The sequence below is a fragment of the Podarcis raffonei genome, chromosome 14, assembly GCF_027172205.1.
Source record: "Podarcis raffonei isolate rPodRaf1 chromosome 14, rPodRaf1.pri, whole genome shotgun sequence".
Lineage (NCBI taxonomy): Eukaryota > Metazoa > Chordata > Lepidosauria > Squamata > Lacertidae > Podarcis > Podarcis raffonei.
This window is the reverse complement of record NC_070615.1, coordinates 39751066-39776527: the sequence shown is the minus strand read 5'-3', so window position 1 is coordinate 39776527 and position 25462 is coordinate 39751066. Positions and strand designations below refer to the sequence as shown.

The following is a 25462-nucleotide window of genomic DNA, read 5'->3' as shown; positions in this document are numbered from 1 at the left end:
GGGAATTGCACTACTTGAGATGGGTGGCTGCTCTGCCACGGCCCAACCCCATTCTTCCCCTTCCTCCCATAGCCCACCCCCATCCTTCTCTTTCACCCCAATACACACATCCCTCCTCATCTTTTTTTGCCTGCTACATTAACAGTCGCAATGCTGATGGTTTCTCCACCAGCCACTGAAACCATCACCGCCACCTCTTCCCTGCCTCTGCGCCCAAGAAGACCCTTCTCAGACAATGCATTCTGGGTATGGAGGTCTGCAGAGGGCATGCGCCACTGCTATGGCTGAGAGAGGGTGACCTTGGGCCGGTCACTCTGTGAGTTTTGTGGCTTAGGAGGAACTTGAAGCCAGGTCTCCTCAGCTTAGCCCAACTCTCTAACCACTACTTCAAATCAGCTCACAGGGCCATTCCCAATGCTATTCCTAATCAAGAGTAGAGCTGCTGAAATGAATGGGCATGATTCCCCCAGCCCTGCTTATTTCATTGGATCTAGTTTGAGTAGAAGTTAAGTTGGCTCACTCTTTTCAACTTACTTTTACTTCAAAATAAAGAGTAAAAATCGCGCACAATGGCTTAAGAAAGTCACTGATAATAATCATATCATTCTTGTGGGATAAAGAGCTTGCTATTTCTTATGTAAGTTATATGTGACATGTAAATTTTAAACTTGCTTTCTTGTTGAAAAGATAACCACCGCATTTTTTTAAAAAAGTATGCCTTAGCCATAGGCAAAATCTAGTCTCCATTTCAACCCTCAACTGTGAACTCTGTTGGCACCCTGGACAATACCTACAAGGGGTTCTTTGATACTCCTTTTTTTTTTCCATGTGAAGAAACCTAAGGCAACACTATGATTTATTTTTTAAAGAAATTCAAGCATAAACCAGATAACGTTTTCATCATCTTAAAGTCTCCTTCGGAAAAGGATACAATCTGGGAATGAGCTCTCGAATGGAAGCAATCTTGAAGAACCAGTTTAAACAGGTTTCTTTGGCAGTATCAACCACACTTTCAGGAGTAAAATTATCTGATAAAACAAGACAAAAAGAAGATTAAAAACTAAGAACCTGCTTCCTTATTACGTTTCTGAATAAAATTAGCAGTGATTTAATTCGCATAGTTGGGGGGGGATGGCACTTAAGAGTACTGATTAGAAAAATCACACACAAGAAGAGCCCTGTTGGAACCGAGGGAAGGCCTATTTTTGGTCTCTAAGGGCCAAAGGCACTCTGTTCTCACAGTGGCCCCCTTGATACTTATGGGAACCCCATAAGCAGGCTATGAATGCAACAACCAACAGTCCAATCAAATTATTTCAGGTCATCTGGACAACTGTCTGCCATATAGAGCTGGGCAGCAGTGGAGAACCTCTGTGGTTGATGAGCTGCATTAGACCTGGTACAGATCCCAAATTGACCCACCAGGCCTCTCCCCACAAACCACGGCCACCTGCCACACACCTGACGTCACATGTGCAGATGTGGCTACAAAGGAACATCCAGGCGTTTGCCATTGACGGAGAGCCCCACTGGTGCTGGGAGTGTGCTTTTAAAGCGGCTTGCTTTAATCTCCAGTCAGGCACCGTTTTGAAAGAAGCCATTAGAATCCAAGTCACCTCCTGCAAACAGAGCATTTTCCTCTTGCAAACAGACTTTGAAAGGGCTCCCTGTGATCAGCTTCCAGCACCAATCAGCTGATTCAAAATTCTCTTCAGCTGAACTAGGGGTTCAACTTCTTTTTTCATTATTAACTGAGAACAACATTTATTTACATGTACCACCAACAAAGCATCATAAACACAAGATGAGAATTCCTCAGACGTTTGAATTGTTCATTATTATTTTTCAAAACTGTTGCATACTGGGCCGGAAATACTCCTCTGCTGTCCTTTATGAATAATAATTCTGCAAAAAAAGATAGCAACTGGTCTAAAGTCACCCAGTGAGCTTTGTGGATGAATGAGCCCAGGTCTCCCATGCTCTATAAGTCCTTTAAAAACAAGAGGTGGGTGGGTGTTTAGGATCTAGCCCATTGTACAGTAGGTGACATTTGTATTTGCTGCTCCACCCACTACTGCTTCTGACCCTGCCAACCCCTGGCATGCGGCCCCCAATAAGGCATGCGGCCCTTGGCCCCCAAAAGGTTCCCCAATCCTGAGGTACATAGTGATATACAAAGAACAAGTACGGTATGTCATGTCCCTAGTTACCTACCTGGGAATAAAGGCCCCTGAATAAGATTTGATTTAACTCTGAGCAAGCATGCATGGGATTACATTATAACTGGGGCAACTACCATTCCTGCCTTTGCCGCATTCACAATGTTTATTCACATTTTCTCCACAGAGATTGTTTAAAAATGCAGGCAGGGGAAAGTGGGCCTTGGAAGCTAACAGGCATTACGGGCCTGAAGCATGTTAGGTCATCTGCGTACAAAAATTTGCAGAGACTTAACTGCTCCAAGCCTTACTTTGCTGCCCACGAATCCAAGATAAAACCAATATGACACTGCAGAAGGAACAGTTACGTAACAGTCAATATTTAGAATTTGCTGTCTGCTTAAATTTTTGCCTTGCTGAACTTGGGGAATTAGGACTTTATATGCCAAACAGGGCTCTCTCGCAGTATAGTAAGAATTTCAAGTGTGGCGTTCTCAGTGCTGGACATTATTCGTATCCTACAGATATATTTACCTATTTTTATGCAATCCTAGAAATTCTCGGAGTGGGAAGAAAATTAAATAATACAGCAGCCAATCGGAACAAAGTGAAAACAGAGTAAAACTAGAGCATCAGTTACTGTGCAGATCAGTCCTAATCCTTGATCTGCCACGTTGCCGGGGGATAAGATACTGTGACGTTTTCTCTCAGCTACTGTGAAGGTTCCCATCGTATCCACAAAATGCATGGGCAGAAGTTACTGCCAGTGGTATCCCTGCCAACAGCAGCCAACATAAATCTCTGTAACGGGGTTTTTTTTTGGGGGGGTGGCTGGGATAGGAGGGGATACTTGGGCACAATCTAGGCCTCTCTGTTGTACCATGAAAACCAGTCGTTCTGCTTGTTAGCAATGTTTCTTCAACAACATAAACGGAGCCCAGAAAAAAGAAATCCTGTGGGACAAAAACAGTATATAATATGAGAAAGAAATAGAGATTTTTTTTTCTTTCTTACATCAGGCCTTGTACATAGCAGGGATATATATATAAAATTAAAGATACAGCGGGAAACAGCCCATCACAGCACATGTTACCTCAGCAGGTATCATGCTGCTGTACCTGGTTGCTAAGCAACACCTCCAGCCATTTCTCCCTTCTCAGTTAACTTACTTGAACGCTAGCAGAGTTAACTCTTAGCTTACACATGGAATGATCTCTGCTGTGGCACTTCCAATGCTACTGTGCTGTCACCCCCATTTCAGCAGCAGCAATGTGGACAGAGCAGGAGCTCCACTACTCTACTCAGTCCTGCTGCTCTGATCTAAGAGTTAAGATTGAAGCCTTAGACCGGGAAGACCTAGGTTAAAATCACCGCTTCACCAGAAACTCACTGGGAGACCTTGGGACAATTCCTTATTCTTCTCTCTCTTGGCCTAGCCTGCCTTACAATGTTGTTTTAAGGATAAACCGGCCCCTTATGCTATTTCAAAAGCAATATTTCGTTAACTATTCAGACTGGGATCCACTATTAGGAACATCAGTTATTAGTTCAGGAAATTGCAAAGATACCATCACTAAGAATATAGGAAGGCTCAAGCCAAAGACCTTTCATCTAATTCACCATCCTGCTTCTCAAAGTGCTCAGCCAGAAGTCTCTGGTAAGCCCAAAAGGACAAGCTCCCTAAGTTGATGGATATCACCACATCTTATGGAAAGAAGTTCCATAGTTTTAAGCACAGATAAAGGCTGCAGCTTCATCAAAGGCATGGGTTTGAATTCCACCGCTGAGAGTAAATTGAGTGGCAGCTGTGCTCAAGTTGTCTATGAAGTTGGATTTAGGCTCCAGGCATTTCAAATTCCACAGCTACCAAGATATATTTTAATTTGGTAATGTGCTCAAGCAGTCTAAGGTGCTGGATTCTGGCTCCAGTCTCTTTGGTAGCATGGGTTCAAATCCTACCACAGCCAGTATGCTTAGTGGGCAGACTGCGGTGAAATGCCTGCTTAGAACGAAAGAAGTGCCACGTTCCATTCACGACACCTCCAGCTGGGATGAGAGAGACCCCAGCCTCCAACCCTGGAGCCACTACAGATTCAAATTGGATTGGCGACCGCATGTTGAGATTCCTGCATTGGAGGGGGTTGGACTGGATGACCCCCTGGGTCCCTTCCAACTCCACAATTCTATGATTCATTGCCAAGTTGGCATAGTCAATACTGATCAAGATGGACCAATGGTAAAGATCAGCGCACATTTTGCATGGGGAAAGTCCCAGATTTGATTCCTGGCATCTCCCATTTACGATACTTTATTAAAGTTCTATACTGGCTTCTCTCCCGGGCAAGAAACAACAAAACACGTAGCAGAGATGGGAGCAGGGGAAGAACCACATGAAGATCTGGATAGCCACTGACAATCAAAAGGACAATACTGGGAGAGAGGGGTAAACAGATTGGCCTTGCATAAAGCCAGCTCCCTATGCAACAGCAAGACACACCGCCAGTCTTTTCACGTTCTGGTTGACCCATTTTTGGGCCATCAGGTGCCGCGGATGGAGGAGCTTCTTTCGAGAAGGTGCTTTTGCTGACACACCTTGCGCTAACAAATGAGCAAATCGGGCCTCATCCAATGGAAGCAAAGTGGGTCAGAGTGATTTGATATGGGACAGCGGGGGATCTCTGCGTTCCGAGCACCTTTCTGCCACAGAACAAAGCAGAAGCGGCAGAAGTTCCCGTTCAACTGAACTGGAGCAGGGACTGCCGCTTATTATTCTGCTGCTGTGCTGTTCTCTCCTCAAAAGCGCCGAGCCTGTGCAGAAACTCAAGGGGGTGAGGGAGAGAGAGAGACTGCAATTCTCTCCCATTTGGCAACAGCCCACCCCTAAGCGCTTGAGGACTTTTACGTAACGAAGCATGATGGGGACCCAGAGTCCTTAAGTTCAAGCATGCCCTAACTGCCAAGGCGGTTAAGGACAAGACAGTGAGCAGCAGCTGTTGGGAGAGACGGCGCAAGAAACAGACTTGGATTAGGGATGTAAAAACAAGATTTAAAACCAGCTTCTTGCAAAAGAGGTACAGAAAATGGCACACACGCACCAGAATCAACCTTATCTACAAAATATAACAACGTATTATATTGCACTGATTTCGAAGCCAGGCTAGCCTCATTGGCACGGCCATAAAGCACCGGTTTCATTATCAGAGACAAAGTGTGTCCCTTCAAAACCTCTGCAATGATCCCCTCTCCCTTCCCTGCTTAGGTACATCTGGGTAAGCACAGTCTTCAGCTGCAGCCTTGGTTTCCTGCAGGCAGGGGGGCTCCGGTGCTAAATCAGAAGTTTTTTCCTTTTATTGGAATGGAAAGAATGAGAACAAAATACCAATGAGCATGTTCTTGCTTTGCACACAGCTGCTCAAGGCACAGAGGCTCCGCACAGGAAATTGTGCCTGTTTACACACACCGCGCCAGAGTCTCGCATGCCAGCGTGATTGCTGTAAGGATTTCAAGGCTCCTGTGTTTTTATTATTCTTACTGTTTGCTCGTCCTTTTTATACAGGCTTTGGGTGGAGGATGATCTAGCCTCAAAAAAAGGGAGCATACCAAATGAAACAGGAACATGCGTTGCATCATGGGCCTCTGTGTGTGTGTGTGTGTGTGTGTGTTTGTGTATGTGTGTTTGTGTATGTGTCTGTACACACACACACATATTTACATGCACCTAAAAGAAAGAAAAGAAAGCCAGCTGCATTATAGCAAATCGTTCCACTGGTCCATCTCCCGAAGATCTCACACGGGAGTCTTTTTCAGCCGTACCAGGAGATGAAGGGATTGAATCTGGGACAAAGTTTTTGATCTACCACCTAGATATGGCCCTTATCTCAAGACACACACGTACCATAGGAGATCAGAGACATCCACTACTTGTACAAGCGTACATGTGTGCAAATGTGCTTTGCAGGGGGTTAGACTAGATGGCCCTCAGGGTCCCTTTCGACTCTAAAATTCTATGAAACACACCTCTCATGCACAGACAACCTCCTGCACACACGCACCAGTACAAAATAAAAACAAACAAAACCAGTATAAGTTACACTGAAAGTAAGCAGACCCTAAAAGCCAATTCACTTCTTCCCCTCAACATTAAGCATGATCACCAAAGGATTACTCAGATAAAATATCAGCTGCTGAAGGAGGAGCTAACATTCAAATGTCTGGGCAAAATGGCTTCAACCTGGCACCAAAAAGGTGTCACTGTCAGTGCCAGGAAAGGCACTCTGGAGAAAGAATTCCACAGACGGGGCCAATACTGAAAAGACCTGTTCTGTTGTTGTCGCATTCTGCCAGTGAGGAAACGCAGTGAAGGGTTATTTTGGTTATTTTGGTAGGCAAATATGGGAAGATGCATTCTCCAAGGTAACAGGGTCCCAAACTGTGGCTTTATAAAGTTAAAACCATCACTTTCAATTGGGTTCAGAAAATTAAATGCCAGCAAGCACTATTGGGCCAGAATTCAGACCATCTGGCTCCGCTCAACATTCGGCTTTTGTCGAATTCTGCATCAGCTGCAGTTGCTAAACAGTCTTCCAGTGCAGCCCCACAAACAACGCATTGCAGTAATCCATAATAGATAAACATGTTCATATTGTGTAATTTTCAACAATAAAAGGTAAAGGTACCCCTGCCCGTACGGCCAGTCTTGACAGACTCTAGGGTTGTGCGCTCATCTCACTCTAGAGGCCGGGAGCCAGCGCTGTCCGCAGACAGTTCCGGGTCACGTGGCCAGTGTGACGAAGCTGCTCCGGCGAACCGGCACCAGAGCAGCACACAGAACGCCGTTTACCTTCCCGCTATTTATCTACTTGCACTTAAGGGTGCTTTCGAACTGCTAGGTGGGCAGGAGCTGGGACCGAACGACGGGAGCTCACCCCGCCGCGGGGATTCAAACCGCCGACCATGCGATCGGCAAGTCCTAGGCGCTGAGGTTTTACCCACAGCGCCACCCGCGTATTTTCAACAATACTGAATTTAAAAGCCTAAGCCCAAAGTCTGCATGTTTAGTTATTTTTTAAAAATATGTATATATTGCTAACTCATACAGAAAACATCTAAGATGTTTGCAACAAATATAAAACCACAATAAAATATAAATTTCACAGGGTTCAACTGTAACAAATATGCCTGTGATTATAACCTAAGGGTTGTAGCCAGTTATGTTTTATTCAACGTAAACCCACTGGAATTAGGGGATATGACCAATTCCAATGGGTCTACTCTACTCTGAGTAAAATTTAGCTGGGCACAACTCTAAATCTGCAAGTAAGTAGCACAGCAATAGTGTTACCTGGTAAGGAGCTGCGATTATCGGTGCACATGGAAAATATTCTTTCATACACCAGCCTTCCTGCAAGGAAAAAGCTATTCATTCTTATGCATTTTAAGATACAAATTTAATGAACATAAACAGTAAGATAAAATTTATGGGCTAAAGAGAATACATCTAGTCTTCAACAAGACTTCTATTCTAAATCCAGATTGCAAATCACATTAAAAGCAAAATTTGGGTGGAGAATTTTGAGGGGCCATTTGCACACAGCCCTAGTTTTCAACTTGCCAAATGCAACTGTTTCCCGTTACATTATACTGTCATCTAGTGGAGCCAAGTAGGCTACTTTAGTACTTCCTTTTGCACTTGAAACACCACTTCAAAGAAATGATTTGCCTCCCATTTTCACTGAATGCAACGTGGAAAGGAACATTTATTTTTCTCTGTATGTTTAACAAAACTGACCGTAGGAAAACCTCTAAGCTGTTTACAAAACTGGAGGTTCCCCCACGCCTGTTGTAGATCCACAATGTCACCCAGAATGGAGATAAACTCAGAGAAGGCAGGGCTCTCTCCCAGCCCTTCCGGGAGATGCTGGGGACTGAAGTGGAGACCTTCTGCATGCAAGGCAAGTGTTCTGTCCCTGAGCTACAAGCCCAATGTATTCCTGTAGACAAATGTGGGGTGTAATCCACTGGGAGCAGTCAAGTGCAACATTCCTTGTAATGCTAGAGAAGACATGCGAGGGAATGTTTGGTCCAGCCAGTCGAAACTTCCTGTTCCTCCTAGTTGGAGCATCTTTCCTTTGCATGTGATAGAAGGTGGGCGTGACCTAACCTGCCCAGGTAACAAAAGGACGAGTAACGCAGCACACCTCTCTCTTTTTCACTTCCTTCTTTGTTTGACCAGCTTTTAGCTAGGACTGCTCTGCTAGCTCTCAGCTAGCAGAAGCACTGGGATTATTCCCCCATATAGGGTAGATCCACATGTACATATTTGTAACTGTCTGCCTTTCAGGATCCAACTGTGAACTGATGTAAGTAAACTTCTTTTATTGACCTTGAATAAGATTATGGCATCTTTATTTTTTTAAGAGGGATTGGAGGGAACTTACCAGGAACGTACAATTCAACCTGAAGACAGATTGAATTGTATAATAGTGAGAGGCTTACACAAGCCTGCAACCAGCTATCTGCTGTGCATGTAAAAAGGGGAACGTAAACTCTGCTAAGTAAAGGAACTTGCTAGCGCAAGTTAGGAAGGATTTTAACAAACAATATATCCTCTCGTACCACCCTGAACATTCCCACAATGAAGACTGTACAAAGGACAGAAAGAGAGCCCTTATTCCTGGAAAAAAAATCTCTAAAATATTATCCAATTATGTTAATGTGCCATTCCCAATGGTGGAGGCCCAACTGCAGTCTGAACTCCAAGTCAGCTCAGATTCAATGCTGTTAAGCACAGCTCAGCCTCAGTTGCCACGGATGGCATTCTTGTGACGGGGGAAGTGGCATATGAACAGCTCTGCTTCCATATCAGGGTATGATCGGTGTCAGGTACCCAAGGCTTCAGCCAGGCAGTACAGAAAATAGGCTCAAGACATCTGTGGATGTTGTGTTAACGCTACTTTTGGCTTGGATCCACAAAAACTATGATGAGAGGTTCCAAGGCAGATCATGTTGCTCAGGTCACGTTTGTTGAGTCCAGGAAAGAACATCTGGTACTCTCTTTTATCTAACTGAACAAAGACATTTCACGGAGGTGAGCAAGTTTCAGTCGGTCAAGACCTTTGAAAGGGAAACGTCCAGTGTTCCTTGGGGAGGGGCAGGAAAACCCACCACAAAATGCATTTCAAAGAAGATGATGCCACAAACAAGACAGGTCCTTGAAGCTTCGATGCAGCAGAAGGGCTGAATTATTTCATAGGCAACCTTCCAGGAGCCACAAACCAGCGCAAGATTTTTGTTGTCTTCCAAGTTTGCACTTACAAATTTCAATCTGAAAAAGGAGAGACGTTTGACATGTCTGCACTTACCAAATGTGTCAAGTATGTCTGTTATTAAGACGAATTTGCTTGGATAAAACTGAATCACCGTTGTGTCTGAAAGAAGTTTAGAGCACTAAGGAGGGAAAAGAGCAAGAAGAGATGACTAAGTTCACGTAGTAAAGAAAATATCTACACTAGGAAATAATTCTGAAGTGCCAAAAAAAGGATTCAAAACAGCATGTGACTAAGGCAGAGGCTACAGCACAGCGATACATGGTTTTGTATGCAGAAGTTACCAGGTTCAATCCCTGGAAAGGCCTATACTTTAGCTCTAGAAGAGGCGCTGCCAGTCAGAGTAGACTCTACTGAGCTAGATGGGGAAAATATATGATCTAGTAGTCTAAGGCTGCTTCCAATGATCATTCTGAAAATCAAACAGCAAAAGGTTGCCCAAAACATAGTGTTTTACTGTGACTCTCTTAAAATACGAAAGGAGTGGGCTTAGGAGGCTTCAGGGAGCTAGCTGTACAAGTTGGCATTACTACTAAAAAGGCCCTGTTACTGGTACTGCTTGTCTTACCTATGAACATTGGAAGCTGCCTTTATACAGTTAGAGCACTGGTCCATCTAGGTAAGGTAAAGAACCCCTGGATGGTTAAGTCCAGTCAAAGGCAACTATGGGGTTGTGGTGCTCATCTTGCTTTCAGGAAGAGGGAGCCGGCGTTTGTCCAAAGACAGCTTTCTGGGTCATGTGGCCAACATGACTAAACCGTTTCTGGTGCAACAGAATACCGTAATGGAAACCAGAGCGCACTGAAACGCCATTTACCTTCCCACCGCAGCAGTACCTAGTTATCTAACTGCACTGGTGTGCTTTCGAACTGCTAAGTTGGCAGGAGCTGCAATAGAGCAACGGGAGCTCACCTCGTTGCAGGGATTCAAACTGCCAATCTTCTGATCGGCAAGCCCAAGAGGCTCAGTGTTTTAGACCACAGCGCCACCCGCATCCCTGGTCCATCTAGATCAGTGCTGTCAATACCGACTGAGAGCAGGTTTCAGACAGGGGTCACCCCTAGCCCTAGAGACACCAGGGATTAAAACTGGGACCATCTGCATGCACAGCAGGTGCTCTGCCCCGAGCTACAATTCTTCCATAATATACTCCAGATATATAGATATACCAGATGTCATTTCTCCCTAAAGGATAAGCAATCATAATTAAAACAGGGGGACCAGGCCCCTCCAGTTTTTCACAACTGTTGGCCACCTCTGCACCCCCATGGAACTAAAAGCAAGCACACCCAAAGATCCTGCTCAGACCAGCCTCCCGCTGCAACAACCAGGGACGAAGAATTAAACAAAAATTGGAACGACTGCCTTTCCAAGCATTCCTTCTCCTTCCCCCTTCTGCGTAGCTTAAGAGGCCCTTTCAATTCCACTCTGCCTCCTGTCCTAGAAGGTGCAATAGTCAGAGGAGGGGAGAGTAAAAGAGGCAAACAACCAGCAGATGGGAGGAAGGGAGCCTGGCAGGTCATCTGGTAGCCACCCAGAGGCTGGCATCCCAAATTAGCATCGTTGTGCATCTGCTGAGGCTCATTCACCAGCAGGGCACCCAGGGCCAGCCCCTGCTGCTGCTCCTTCCTGTGGCTGCTTGTTCACCTGCCTTCACCAAGGGGATTGAAGTGAAGGACATGAGCCAGGAGTTGATAAGGCAGGTGAGCTGCGCACAGGTGAGCTGCAAGCAAGCTGCCGGCCAGCTCTGTGGAGGCTCCTTTTATTGACACAATTATGCAAACCCAGGAAGATACATTTTGGGCTGTGACCTTTACACATCTTCCAGTCCCGAGATAGTGGGGTGGTACAAAGTTATTTTGGCACCTATTTCCACTGCGTCATTTTCCCCTTGCACAATGTATGACGAGGGAGACAAAGGTCTCAGAGATAAAGGTTATAGACAGGGCACCGCAGACTACTGAGACCGCAAAAGGTTAGACAGAGGGCACGATGTTCAGACAGCTGTGGCTTTGTCTGTGAGGGGGTGTGTGCTCTGCACCCCAACGTCATGCATGCAGGCAGACTGAGGCTGCCTGAGGGTGGGGAGTGTGCTCCGGACCCAGCGATCATTCCTACAGGGGTGAGCAGCGAGAAAGAGCAAGGCTTCCTGTGATGGCCTGGGATTCCGATTCAGAGAGTGAACCGGAGGAATCCCAGCCGGCACAGAAGTCCCCGCCTCCAGGGCCGGCTGAACTGGGGCAAGGCCTTGATTCTGAGGAGCCTGCACCTGTGCCGGATCCTCAGGAGCAGGCACCAGGTGAATCCATTCTGGCTCCAGAGGTGGTTGAGGACTCAGTGCCTACAGGTGAGTCTCCCCCTGGGCCCAGTAACCCTTCAGCCTCTCCTGAACTGCAGAGGCTTAGGGCAGAGAGGCGAAGGGAACTGGTTTCTCCCAGGAGGAGTGCTCGCCTTAAGGCCAGGAGAGGCGGGGCTCCTGGGGGCCGGGACCGCCCCTGGCCTTAGAGAAGATAAAGGCCAGTCAGCCCGGTCCCAGGTTGCGGGAGCAACGTCGTTGTTGAGTACCTGTGCTTACCCGGACCCAGACCTGATCTTCCAGCGTTCCTGTTCCCCACCCGGCTTCCTGCTTCTGATCTTCGAGTGTTCCTGTCCCCGCCCGGCTTCCTGCTTCGGACCTCGCCTCGCACCTTGTGAACTATTTCCAGGCTAGTGACTCAGGACTGAACTTTGACTATGATAACAGTAACCTTCCCCCCGGGACCAGCACACTTCCGTTGTTTTTGCCTTCTCCAGCTGCACACACAACATACATTTAAAAAGCACATGATTTCCCCCCAAAGAACCCTGGGAAGTGTAGTTTACCTCTCACAGAGTTTCGATTCCCAGCACTCTTAACAAAATGCAGTTCCCAGGATTCTTTCGGAGTAGGCACGCATTGAAAATGCATGGTGTATATGCAGGCCTATGTTTGGATGGCTCTGTGAACTAGGACCCACGAGCAAGAACAAGCAAATGGCCAGTGGCACAACAGAGGTGGATTTAGGGCCGGCGCCATTAGGGCACCTTCTCAAAGCCTGTAAGTGCTTCGGGGAAAGCGGCGTGGGGGCTTTGACAGGGTCCTAGAGTCCTCCTACTTCCTTCCCAAAGCTGGGCAAGCACTTTCCAGACTTTGGAAGGAGGGAGAAGGGCTCAAGGACCCTGCCAGAGCCTTGCACCTCCTTCCCAAAGCCATATTACCAAGGTCCGCCCCAGGGTAACACCATCAAGAAAGAAGTGGGTCTGGCTCAGAGAGAGGGGCATCTTGATCAAGGGCCAAGGGTCAGCGCTCTTCCCAGGCATCCTTTTGGAGCCCAACAGAGTTAACAGCACCTTAAACACGCAATTTTCGCTATGCTTTAACCCCAATCATTATGATGTGCAGAACACGCTCGACATGTAACGCTAACCTGTATGACTATCTTTAGAGCTTTCACTTTTTGATCCGAGGCCCAAGCATCCTTCAAAGATTGATTGAGTTCTTCAATCCGGTTTGTATAATCTTGCTGAGTCAAGTTTAACAGCTCCTTTTGTGACCCCTGGGGGGAAAAAGAAGGAAGCAGTGTGGAAAACAAGTGAATTTATAAACGTATGAAAAACAAGGAAAGCTTCTTTTTTTCCAAGAGCTTCCTCCTCTCCCTTTGGCTTCTGCAGAGCTGCCAAGTGGTAGATTACATAACAAAACTATCATTGAAATTCAAGGGCAGCTGGATGCATTTGGCTCTCCTTTGAAGCAGGCCAGCAGCATCCTCTGCAGTCAAAGAGCACCACCGGGTTGCATGATTTAGCCTCCGGCAGAATCTCTTGATATTTATATCGCTACAAATTGCAGGATCAATGCATCAAATGCTGTGATTCTCAGGAAGCCGGTGTACTTTGGGAAGCAGGGTGTGGGAAGACTGATGTTATTACGCTTTCTTTCTTTCTTTCTTTCTTAAAAAAAAACTAGAAATCAAGCACTGGGCCACTGGAGGGATCTGCTGCTGCTCTTGTTTTGAACAAATATTGTTAAAATCATGAAATGTGACCTGGAAATAAAGTGAACCAACAGAATCAAAGGGCTTCGGAGGAGGGGTCTTAAAGCAGGCATAGGCAAACTCGGCCCTCCAGATGTTTTGGGACTACAACTCCAATCATCCCTACCTAACAGGAGCAGTGGTCAGGGATGATGGGAACTGTAGTCTCAAAACATGTCCATGGAGGCGCAGGTCAATTGTGTGTCCAGGGCAGCTGTTTATCAGTTCTATCTGGTACGCAGGCTGAGACCGTACCTGCCAGCAGACTGTCTCGCCAGAGTACTGCATGCTCTAGTTATCTCTTGCTTGGACTACTACAATGCGCTCTATGTGGTGCTACCTTTGAAGGTGACCCGGAAACTACAACTAATCCAGAATGCGGCAGCTAGACTGGTGACTGGGAGTGGCTGCCGAGACCATATAACACCGTTCTTGAAAGACCTATACTGGCTCCCAGTACGTTTCCAAGCACAATTCAAAGTGTTGGTGCTGACCTTTAAAGACCTAAACAGCCTCGGTCCAGTATACCTGAAGGAGCGTCTCCACCCCCATCGTTCTGCCCGGACACAGAGGTCCAGTGCCGAGGGCCTTCTGGCAGCTCCCTCACTGCTAGAAGCCAAGTTACAGGGAACCAGGCAGAGGGCCTTCTAGGTAGTGGCACCCGCCCTGTGGAATGCTCTCCCACCAGATGTCAAAGAGAAAACCAACTACCAGACTTTTAGAAGACATCTGAAGGCAGCCCTGTTTAGGGAAGCTTTTAATGTTTAATAGGTTATTGTATTTTAGTGTTCTGTTGGAAGCCACAGGTAGTATTATCAGTAGTATTATCATTGTTATTATATCTCAGAAACCAATTTTTAGATTACCATCCTTTCATGTATTTTGCCCTTGTTTTTCTCCAGTCTGAAAGCTGCTGCTGACTTTATTGCTGTTTTTTTCTCATTAGTCTATTTTGTTCCATCTTGCGAGCTACCCTGAATATTTTATTTAAAAAGCAGGGTGGTGGGGTATAAATGTAAGGAAATGAAAGCGCTCGCTCACCTCTTCGAGATCATCCAGCTCTTCCAGCCTTGTCCGCACCTTCTCAGAAACTGCCGATCCAGGAGTTGTTGCTTTTCCTGAAGGGAATCACATACTGGAATGCTTTAAACTGCAACAGAGCTTAGTCGGCAAAGCATGAGACTCTTAATCTCAGGGTCGTGGGTTGGAGCCCACGTTGCACAAGAGATTCCTGCATTGCAGGGGGTTTGGACTAGATGACCCTTGTGGTCCCTTCCAACTCTATAAGCCTATGACTCTACGAAACCATTTCCAAACAAGCCACTGAATAAATTTGGGAAGGAGGAATTTGTAGCTAATTTGGGGCTGAAGTACAGGCAGTGTAGGTTTTAGGTGCATCCCGTATGTGCACGATTCTGAAAAGAGCCAACCACAGATGTGAACCAAAAGGTCACAAAAACAGGCAGAACAGGGCGGAGTGGGAGAGGAACAAGGAAGAACAAGGCAGCCTTGCGCAGGCCCTGCCGACGCACGCAGGGTTCTGGAACATAACCCCCACGCAAATCGGTTGCTACCTGTAAATAACAGGTAAAAAGGTCAAGGTACCCCTGCCCGTACGGGCCAGTCTTGCCAGACTCTAGGGTTGTGCACTCATCTCACTCTATAGGCCGGGAGCCAGCGCTGTCCGCAGACATTTCCGGGTCACGTGGCCAGCGTGACAAGCTGCATCTGGCGAGCCAGCGCAGCACACGGAACACCGTTTACCTTCCCGCTGGTAAGTGGTCCCTATTTATCTACTTGCACCCAGAGGTGCTTTCGAACTGCTAGGTTGGCAGGCGCTGGGACCGAAAGACGGGAGCGCACCCTGCCGCGGGGATTCGAACTGCCGACCATGCGATCGGCAAGTCCTAGGCGCTGAGGTTTTACCCACAGTGCCACCCGCGTCCCCAAATAACAGGTACATAATGCCTAAATCACTGCTTCTCAAGCTATCTGATGTGATGGACTGGCAATTTTCTGCCCCAAAATACCCTAAGGCATCCTACCCAACCTGGACTGTGGTGGAGTTGCTAGGGTCCTACAGCTGATTGCTCGTGGACTGGTACCAGTCCACAGACCACCACTTGGAGCAGCACTAACGTAAATTATGTCTTTAAACGGGACGATGGCTACTGAAACTTCATGTTTCCCAGTTAGATTATTGAGATATTTTGCACCTAATTTCCAGCTTTTCTCGTAACCATGCGCTGTGGAATATTTATGTGGCAATTTCAATATTCCTATAAGCAAGTAGGAAAATAGAAAACAATTCTGTGACATGTTTAAAACATTTTTCCCCCTTCCACAGTGCTACATATTAAAGTGACCACGTACCTTTTTCAGATCCCATACACAAGTTCTGCAATGAAACAAAACATGTGTTTTCAAAAGCAATAATTCCCAACAGCTGACAGGTGTAGAGGTATAACAAAAAGCCAGAACAATGTGAACCATGATAGGTTGTAATTAAAAGTTGTTAAGAGTTCTTAAGAGTAGGATGCTAAACTTTTATTTTAAATATTCAGGGATAAGAGGGAAGTTGCATTTAACATCCTGCCCGAGGAACAGTTCTGAGACTCTCAAGCACAGGCAACACATTGTTTCAGATGTAAAAGTGTGGTTTTACGGTAACCATGATAAAAGACAGGGCATATGGGATGAAGGCTTTTGTCAGGGTAAAAGGTAAATATGGATGAGCTCCAGGTCATGTCTGTTCCTTTTAATGGGTCTGCTCTCTATATGACTATCACTGGATACAACCCTAAGTTCAGTAGTGCTGCTTTAAGATGCCATCCCAAACCCATTTACTGCCCAACTGAATCCAATGGGGCTTCCTTCTGAGTAGGCATGGTTACACTGCTATTTCCATGCCCATCCTACCCTCCCATGCACTAATTTTTAAGTGCCTTTAGGAATAAATATGCAATTCAGAAGGATGCTATGCTGTTCTCTCAATGGCTTAAAAATGAACATTACAAACATCTGCTATGCTAAAACAAAATTTATTGTATGTGCTTGCACACCCAAAAAGACTAGACCTACTTTCCTACTTTGTTGATATTATTATCATTAACTGTTGTTGTAGTTGTTGTTGTTGTTGTTGCATTTATATCCCACCTTTCCTCTTGAAAAATAACCAAACGTTCACTCACAATGGAAAGCTTTTCGTTTGTTGTGTACCGAGCAAGGATGTCAGCCCGTTTGCTCGACCAAGGCTCAAAGTCACTGCCAACAGCCGAGGAATCATCTTTATCCCGTTTCTTTCTGGTACTATCCTGCAGAGGAGAGAGAAGCAAGGCACAGAATCCTCCACGTAAATGAGACGTTTGGCCTCTGGTTTGTTGTTGTACAGGCGTATTTCGTCATTTAAAAATACTGATAAATCTCACCTATATTTTTCAGGGCAAGCGTGGCATTCAGTTTACAGACACGCCCGTGCTGGTTAGGGCCAGAGGCAAATGTGGGCAGAGCAAATTCTATCTTTGTGCAGTAGGCTGGCTCTTAAACACACTTGCACAGCCCTCTCTGTCCTCCAGGCAAGCGACAGACATTATCGCGGCTCCAGCACACATATTCCAGCCAGGCAAATACACTCAGGGTGTGGAGCAGGGCCAGTAAGTGGGTGTGGTCTGGGAAGAGTTCCAAGGGCCAGTTGGAGAGACCCAGAGGGCCATGTTTGGGCCCTTTTTCAGGGACTGGACTGAAGAGGAGGAGTGGTGGAGGTCATGCCCCACCCTTTTGCCTGTAGCTTCCACGGAAGAGGAAGACAGCCTCGAATTACAACAGGGCTTTGAGGAAGGTAACAGCTCAGAGACAGGAGAACAACAGAGTTATGCAGTGTTAGGAGAAGGAGGAGGAGACAGAGCAGCTAGCTGACACGTCACTGGACAGCATAACCGAACCCCCTTCTCCCAAAGTGTGACATTCGTTAACGGTGCAAGACCAAAGGGCACAACCACAGTTGGCCACAGGCAGACGCCGTAGAAGCAGGTGTTGTTGTTAGAAACAAAGAGAGGAGGAGCTCAGTGCGAACAACTCCATTATGGAGGAATGATTGGATTTCTTTGTCTTTCACCATGATGCCTGAATAAATCATAAGAACTTTCTTGTTTCCTCCCTGATTCTTGGTGCCATTGGGGGCGGGGAGCGAGGAAGAGGATTCCTCCAGCCTGACAGCCGGGGTCCAAGATTTCCCACCCCAGAACACGGATAACTAATGATACACATCCTAGCAATGCCTGCAGAAACACGGTCTATTATTTGTGCATCTGCTACTAGCAAAATATTTCTTAAGCCACCTTTCAGAACATGAGAACAAGGCAGTGTGCAACAGTGAAACAGCCAGATGAACCTTCCTGCCTACCAAGAGCTTTGAAAGCACCTCTCTTGGTGGTGGCCAAGGCCTGCTTTGAGCCACCTGAGGCAAGCAGAATAAGGACATTCTCAGGCATTTCCAGCTCACATTATGAAACAACCTTCTCCCAGCAGTATGCTTTTTTGCTGGCAATTAAATATACTTTTGTTCGCTCAAGCATTTACTAAATTCTTAATTTCTTTTTCTGCTCAGTGATTCTCTGTCTGTTTCTAATTGTTTCCTGAATGCGTTTGATGTTGTGATGTACATCGCCTTGATACCTGGTTCAGGAGCAGTACGGCATATTTATATATGTTTGCAACTAAATATGAAATAAAAAAGACACTACCAATTAAACAAATATGCATATATACTAAGGTGGACAGTAGAATCTGATCTAAAGTGGAGCATTTAAAAAAATGCAACTTAAATAAAAAGCATACTGTTTCATAAAAATGAACAAAAACCTTTTTAAAACAAACAATGATGAAGGAACATGAAATAGATTCTGTAAGTTCAGGGCCACCACCAAAAAAGCCCAGTCCCTGGTTCAGAGCAAAGGAAGCTGTCTCATATTGTGTCAGGCCACTGGTTTATCTAGCTCAGAGTGGCTGGGGAATCCTAGCCAGATGGGCAGGGTACAAATAATAAATTATTATTATTATTATCATCATCATCATCATCATCATCATCTACATTGACCAGCAGGTGACTCTCCAGGGATTGAAGCAGGGGTTTTCCCCAGCCCAGCCCTGTTTGGAGACGCCAGGAATTGAACCTGGAACCTTCTGTACCCAAGGCAGATGCTCTACCTCTGAGCTATGGCCCTTCCTCAATCTATCATCATTCCATTACAGGCCACAGAGCAGAGCTGCAGGCAGGCAGGCTCACAAGGATCTAGTCAAGGCGACAAGAATGTTACCGTAGTTGCAGTCAGCAGGGGATCTGCAGTTGCAGCAAACAATGACAAAGGATCAGTGCCGTCCAACACGCTGCTCAGGGGATCCATCATTGAACTGGAAGAGGAGGAGGAAGTAGAGGAAGTGCTTCCTTTGCGGCCTAATTTCTTTGTCTTTGATTCCATTACCTGAGGAATACATAATAATAGTCAGAAGGAGCGCCAGATACTAACAAGACTATTCTTTGCACATTTACTCAGCCTTGCTTATTTTAATAAGGCTTACTCCAAGATAAGTGTGCATACAAATGCAGCCGTAAACTGCTAACTTGCACCAAGGCCGTGCGACTGTACAACTGTCCACTCAGAAGCAAGTCCCACTACGTTCAATAGGACTTACACCCAGATATGTGCATACAGAATTGCAGGCCGAAGCTGCAACTGAGTTTTGCATGCCTAAGTCCATTGCTTTAGGTAGGGGTAGTCAATGTGATGCACTACTGATGTTAGTTACTACAATTCCCATCATCCCTGACCTTTCCCCATGCTGGCAAAGACTGACGGGGGTTGTTATCCAAAAGCTCTACCATGTTGCCCAACCCCAATTTAGGAATACAATGGTGAAGAAATGAACTAGTTCTAGGCACAGTCTAACTGTGCATAGGATTAAGGAAGTTAATCGGGGCTCTAGCTGTATGAATCAAATCCACATCTCACAACTAGAAAACTGAAAATTCTAAACTGCACAAATGGTGCACAGTTCCCCTTTTCCCAAAGTCTTCCTTAAAGAAGCAAGGCTTCTTCCATCAAGTGCTAAAAGGTACATAGAGATGGGCCCATTCCAGAGAATCAGCATGAGAACCAAGAAGGGTCTGTTCATTAGTTTGTCCCCAGTCTTCTAGACCAACATGGCTACACAGGACTGTTGAAAGGTTGCAAAGGAAACCTACTGTAATGGGTTTGAGTGGATGGTAGTCTCCAAAATCCACAGACACACTTTCCAGCCTGCATGATTCCAATTCACGTACGTAGTTTCTTGATCTAGCATGCCTGAAGGAGAAAAGCATAAAGAACTTATAGAACTGAGATTTGGAAGCACACGCTGAGCATTCATGTGCAACAGTTTTTGGAGAAGAAAATCACAAGAAAATGTGATATCTCTTTAAAAAAATGCACCTAGACATTCCATTGTTGTATCCCTAACTCAAGTTTAAGGTGCCATTTAGCTCCTGGCTTTCATATCTCAGTTTATAACACTGACCTAACTCCATCATTCTGTGCAAAAAAGGAGGAGGACATGTCACTCAGCTATGGTACCCACTGCTGGTAGCTCCCTATGGAAGCATTTCGGAGGAGGATCAAAGTTTGTGTGTTGTGTTTACAAGCCACATTTTCCCACAAGAAGATGCTCAGAGCAGCACATGGCATAGAAACTGAGGATCAAACTAACATGACATGATAGAGACCTCCAGATACTCCCATCTGAATGGGTGCAAGTTACAGGGGGGCAGATTTCAGCTGAACATCAGGATAAACTTATTGACGAGAGTAGCAGCTTGACAGTGGAATAAATGACCCGTGGGGTGGTGAGCTCTTCCTCACTGGAGGTCTTCAGGCAAAGGCTGGACAGCCATCTATTAGACCTGCATATCTGGCACTGAACAGATCCCACCGGCCAGATCCAGTTCCCCACTCTTGTTTTATAAAGTCATTTGTGCTTGTGTGCCACTGACAGTCCTTTCTATTGCTTAGTTTCCATTTCTAAAGGAATACTTCCTTTTGTCTGTCATCTCTTACCCTTTTCTCATCATTCGAAGGCATCAAACAGAGGAACTGCCAGTGCTTCAATCAAACAAAAGAAGCTGCAAAGATTCCTTCTATTGTTGTCTTTATCAACTGTGAAATCCATCACATTACAAATCTGCTGCTTATTTTTAGCTGGCATAAACTTCAGGTGAAAAAAACTGGGGGAAATAACCTGCCAGTCATGTCCTGCAAATCAACTGCATTTTCACAACTCTTCTAAGCCGAGACAACACTTATTCTAAAAAAGCATTCGACAAAGACTCAGCCACCAACCGACTGTGCAACTTTGAAGGCCAATTGAATGAGACAACCCAGCAGTGCTACTGAAAGGACCGGCTTTACAACCTAATGAGACATTGTAAAAGGAGGAGAAAAAGAACCCAGTGAAGGATGCTCATGCCTGTCTCCCTACATTTCTTAATCTCCAGTTTCCTGCCTGCCCTGTGCATAAATATTCACTTGAATGCACTATTCTCAATGTTTTCCCCACACTTCTGCTACTTTGCTGGCCCCTTGAGCTTATTAGCATTTGTAAGGACTTTCACAATTAAAACAGCACAGAGTTTGGGTGAGAGAGAGAGTTCCCTTCACCCTTTCACAGAAACAGCATTTTTGCTGGACCTCAGAAGAATCTAAAGCAGCAGCAGAAAGCAAATGCGCACAGCCGAAACTTTAAATGCTGGTTTCTATTGCAAATTGCAACCTGGACCTTAGAAAATTGTGCCTGTTTGAGACAGTAACATGACAGTGTTGGTACCTGGGACAAGAAACAGAAGACCACTTCTAGCACAATTTTTTTGCACTCACTGGCTGGTTTTTAAAAGGTATCCTATGAATGCACAGACATCTTATGCAGGGACTAATTTTTACCAGGTGAACAGTAAAATGAAGAGAATCCTAGCCTTAGGTCATCCTGTGCACCAATCCCAGATTCACACACACACACACAATTTACTCTAGCAAACACCTACATGGTATCTTGAAAAGCTGCTGTAGCAGTGACCAGGAGGCTGAGCTATGAATCAGGAAGTCCTCAGTTTCAGCCTTCCATGTACCATGAACTCACCAGAAAACCTAAGCCAAGTGACTCCCACTTAACCTCAGTCCCAACATCGGGAATGGGATGGGGACGGGGCATGTAATAGTACAGTTGTACCTTGGGAAGTCAAACAGAATCCGTTTCGGAAGTCCCTCCGACTTCCAAAATGTTTGGAAACCAAAGCGCGGCTTCTGACTGACTGCAGGGAGCTCCTGCAGCCAATCAGAAACCCCATCAGATGTTCGGCTTCCAAAAATAGTTCGCAAACCAAAACAGTGACTTCCAGGTTTGCAGCGTTCAGGAGCCAAAACATTCGAGAACTAAGCTGTTTGAAAACCAAGGTACGACTGTACTGATTTAGCTTACTTGATTGTTCTAGGATTACAACTAGATAATGAAGTGCTTTGAAAAGTTACAAAGAATTATTACTATGTGTTAGTATTATTATTGGATTGTAATTGTGCTCGTGGAATGCCTTTCACTGATGCACCTGAATTTCCCCTCCCTCTGATCCCTTCCCCTACATCCCTGCCCCCCTCAAAACTGTTCTAGAGGGTTGGCAGGCTCCCCAGAGCAAATCTGAGAGACGCACAGGAGGAGGGGAGAGAAGGGAAGCACAATGATTTAATTGGGCTCAACTCTAAATCTTTATTTTAAAAGCCAGTCGGCAAGTGGTAAATGTTACACTTTTGAAAGCGATTACCACTCAGCAATTGCCAAAGAGCCAGAATGGTTCAGCTTGCAAGCAAATTCTTCTGGTCTCATGATACATCACCAGTTTTGACAGCGGCTAAAGGGCAAAAAGTTAAAAGTGGACAAAATGCTGGGGTAGGAAGAGAAGTTTGAACCTCTTCCCTTGGCCTAGCAGTCAGGTGGGGATAAAAATCGCCCTCTCCCCACCTACTCATCTGATGTCCAAGGAAAGGAAGCTGTGTGCCTGTGCAAGAACATGGATTGAATGCCCTCACTGGCAGCACACAGGCCTCAGAGGATTGGCCAAGAGTGAGTGAAGCTGTTGTGCCAAAAAAAAGTTAGCCACTCCTGCTGGATAGCATGTTGGAACAGAGTTCTAATCCCAATTCAGCTATAACATAGTCCAGGGGCAGGGAAAATGTGGCCTTCCATATGTTGATGGACTCGGCTCCCATCAACTCCAGTCAACATGGCCAACGAACCAGGAGGATGGTAGCTGCAGTCCAGCAACATCTGGAGGTTCCCCATCCCTTATAGAGACTCAACAAATAGCCCCACGTTGGGCACAAGAAGAAGAAGAGGAGTTTGGATTTGATATCCCGCTTTATCACTACCCGAAGAAGTCTCAAAGCGGCTAACATTCTCCTTTCCCTTCCTCCCCCACAACAAACACTCTGTGAGGTGAGTGGGGCTGAGAGACTTCAAAGAAGTGTGACTAGCCCAAGGTCCCCCAGCAGCTGCATGTGGAGGAGCGGAGACGCGAACCCGGTTCCCCAGAGTACAAATCTACCGTTCTTAACCACTACACCACACTGACTCCCGCACTGCAGGGGGTTGGACTAGGTGACCCTAGTGGCCCTTTCCAACTCTACAATTCCATGATTCTATGAAGAGTCAAATTTTTCTTAACTCTCCAAACTCTTTATTTAAAACTTGGAATATTGTCTCACTGGGAACTTGCAAGGGGAATTTAATTAAAGCCTTTAACAGGCAGAAAACATCCCCATTTGCTTTGCAATTCAAAGACAGCCCATTCATCAACCCAAGCACCATCCTTCTACATTCAACACATCTATAAACATAAGGCAGATGTATGCAGTTGTGTGAACAGCAGGGCCCATGTAATTCCAGTCAAGAGGCACAAGGGAGTGGCCATCTTGAAGTTATGTGAATTTCAAAGACCTCAACTTTATTTTATATATGGTACTCTTACCACTGTGCTCTCCTGCAATAAATAAAAAAGGGCCAGGAGAATCAGCACAGTGGATTGCTAATACAAATCAACAGCGACACCAACTGGATGCCAAAGGGAAGTGGACTGGAGAAATATATACTGTATATTTAAATTGCACATATATTCCAAAGTAGATAAACAACTAACATGAGGAATGCACAGATCTCTAACTCAAGAACGAGAAAGTTGTGGCCCTCCAGATGTTGTTGCATTACAACACACAACAGTTTCCACATCTCTGCCTTGAAGTATTCAATTAACTAATAAAAAAATGTTATACTGTGTAGTGCCTCCCTGCCCTCCTTCCCACACTTCTAAAATAAGTGTACTCTCAGTTCTTTCTGAGGTGGTAAAACTGCTCACTTTAGACAGGGCTTTAGCCTAGCCTTCTTCCTGACATGCTAGATTTCAATGTGCAGGGAATGTATGGCATATTGTCCATGATTCAGCATCATGGACATACTTCGCAAGTATGCCTGCGCTAACCTCTGTTTCCAGTTAGAACTCACAATACATCTTGTTTCAAATGTGCAGTGTTTCTGTTGTCGCAATAGAAAACACTTCTCTTTTTGTCGGCAGTCAGTACATGCAATGTTACGAAATAAAGAAAGTCAAGTGAAATTCAGAGGCATCTGTGTGCGGAGAAAAACAAAGAAACACAGGAAGCTTGCCTTATACTAGATCAGACTACATGACCATCTAACCCAGAGATGAGGAGCTTGTAGCCTACCAGATTTTATTGTACTACAAATCCCATCATAATTGACCACTCCCTATCTATCCTGGCTGAAGTTGATGGGAATAGGGCATGAACATCTTCTGGAGGGCTACAGGTTCCCCAGCCTTGGTCTAGTCCAGTATTTTGAATGGATTTCAGGCAGAAATCTTTTCCATCATCTGACACCAGATCCTTGTAATCTGGAGATACCAGGGCCCAAACCTGGGATCTTCAGCATGCAGATCCCACCACTGAATGAAGAGGCCAAAACTGTACGTTTTTGTATTTCATTACCACTGGATCCTATTTTGGATTTTCTCCGTTTTTAATGGCATTTTTATCAGGGCATTTTATCCTCAGAAATAATGGGTTAGGCTGACAGAGGATTTGAAACTGGGTTTTCCTCATCCTTAGTCGAATACACTAACTAACCACTACACCAGGATGCCTCTTTATGTATCACCTAAGCACACATCCCAAATGAGGCTAACATAATGTAGCCAATGAAAAGGGCTACAGACCAAGGAAATATATATTGCAATAAATGTTGATTTATTTCAAGATACCAAGACCCACTTTGCTGTTGAAGCCTCTTTGTGCTTTAAACACTTATTTCCCCAAATACATGGCCCATCACACCTACAATTCTCAATCTAACCCGTTAGATTTCTGCCTGTCTCACCATGGCTAAGGATTTCCAGAATGGCACCTGATATTTTATTTGTCACTACATTTACATCTCACAATTCCTCCAAGGAGCTCAATACGGCATGCATGGGTTCTGCCCGCTCCCCATTTTAACTTCACAACAACTCTGCGAGGTAGGTTAGGATGAAAGACAATGAATGGTCTAAGGGTACCCAGTGAGCTTCACAGCTGAGTGAGGGTTTTAATCCATGCCTCTCAGGTCCTAGTCCGATACTCTCACCACAATGGCTTAAAATAAATTTATTGCGGCATAAGGGGTCACAGCAAAGACAGTGAGCTGCAAATAAAACTTAAATAGCTAAGCACCACATAGCCTGTTAGAGCCTGGCGTGCCATATCTGCCTGCCATGAAAGATAATAATAAATACCAGACACCTCATAAAAAGAACCCACCCCGCCCCAAACAGGTCAGCAAAGCCTTGCAAGACAAAAAGGGA

The 25462-nt window shown here is 45.5% G+C and overlaps 1 protein-coding gene across 1 annotated transcript in view; it reads right to left on the bottom strand.

Annotated features, from left to right (window-relative positions):
• VPS35L (VPS35 endosomal protein sorting factor like) overlaps positions 1–25462 on the bottom strand; it is an 80867-nt gene that overhangs the window by 55282 nt on the left and 123 nt on the right. The window contains exons 2-10 of the mRNA XM_053366096.1: positions 19778–19877; positions 18852–19016; positions 16728–16850; positions 15910–15934; positions 14578–14654; positions 12931–13059; positions 9521–9605; positions 7501–7560; positions 932–1028 (exon numbers count right to left, since the gene is read on the bottom strand). Of these exons, the coding sequence (XP_053222071.1) occupies positions 932–1028; positions 7501–7560; positions 9521–9605; positions 12931–13059; positions 14578–14654; positions 15910–15934; positions 16728–16850; positions 18852–19016; positions 19778–19877 (861 nt within the window). The remainder of the gene's footprint in view (positions 1–931; positions 1029–7500; positions 7561–9520; positions 9606–12930; positions 13060–14577; positions 14655–15909; positions 15935–16727; positions 16851–18851; positions 19017–19777; positions 19878–25462) is intronic.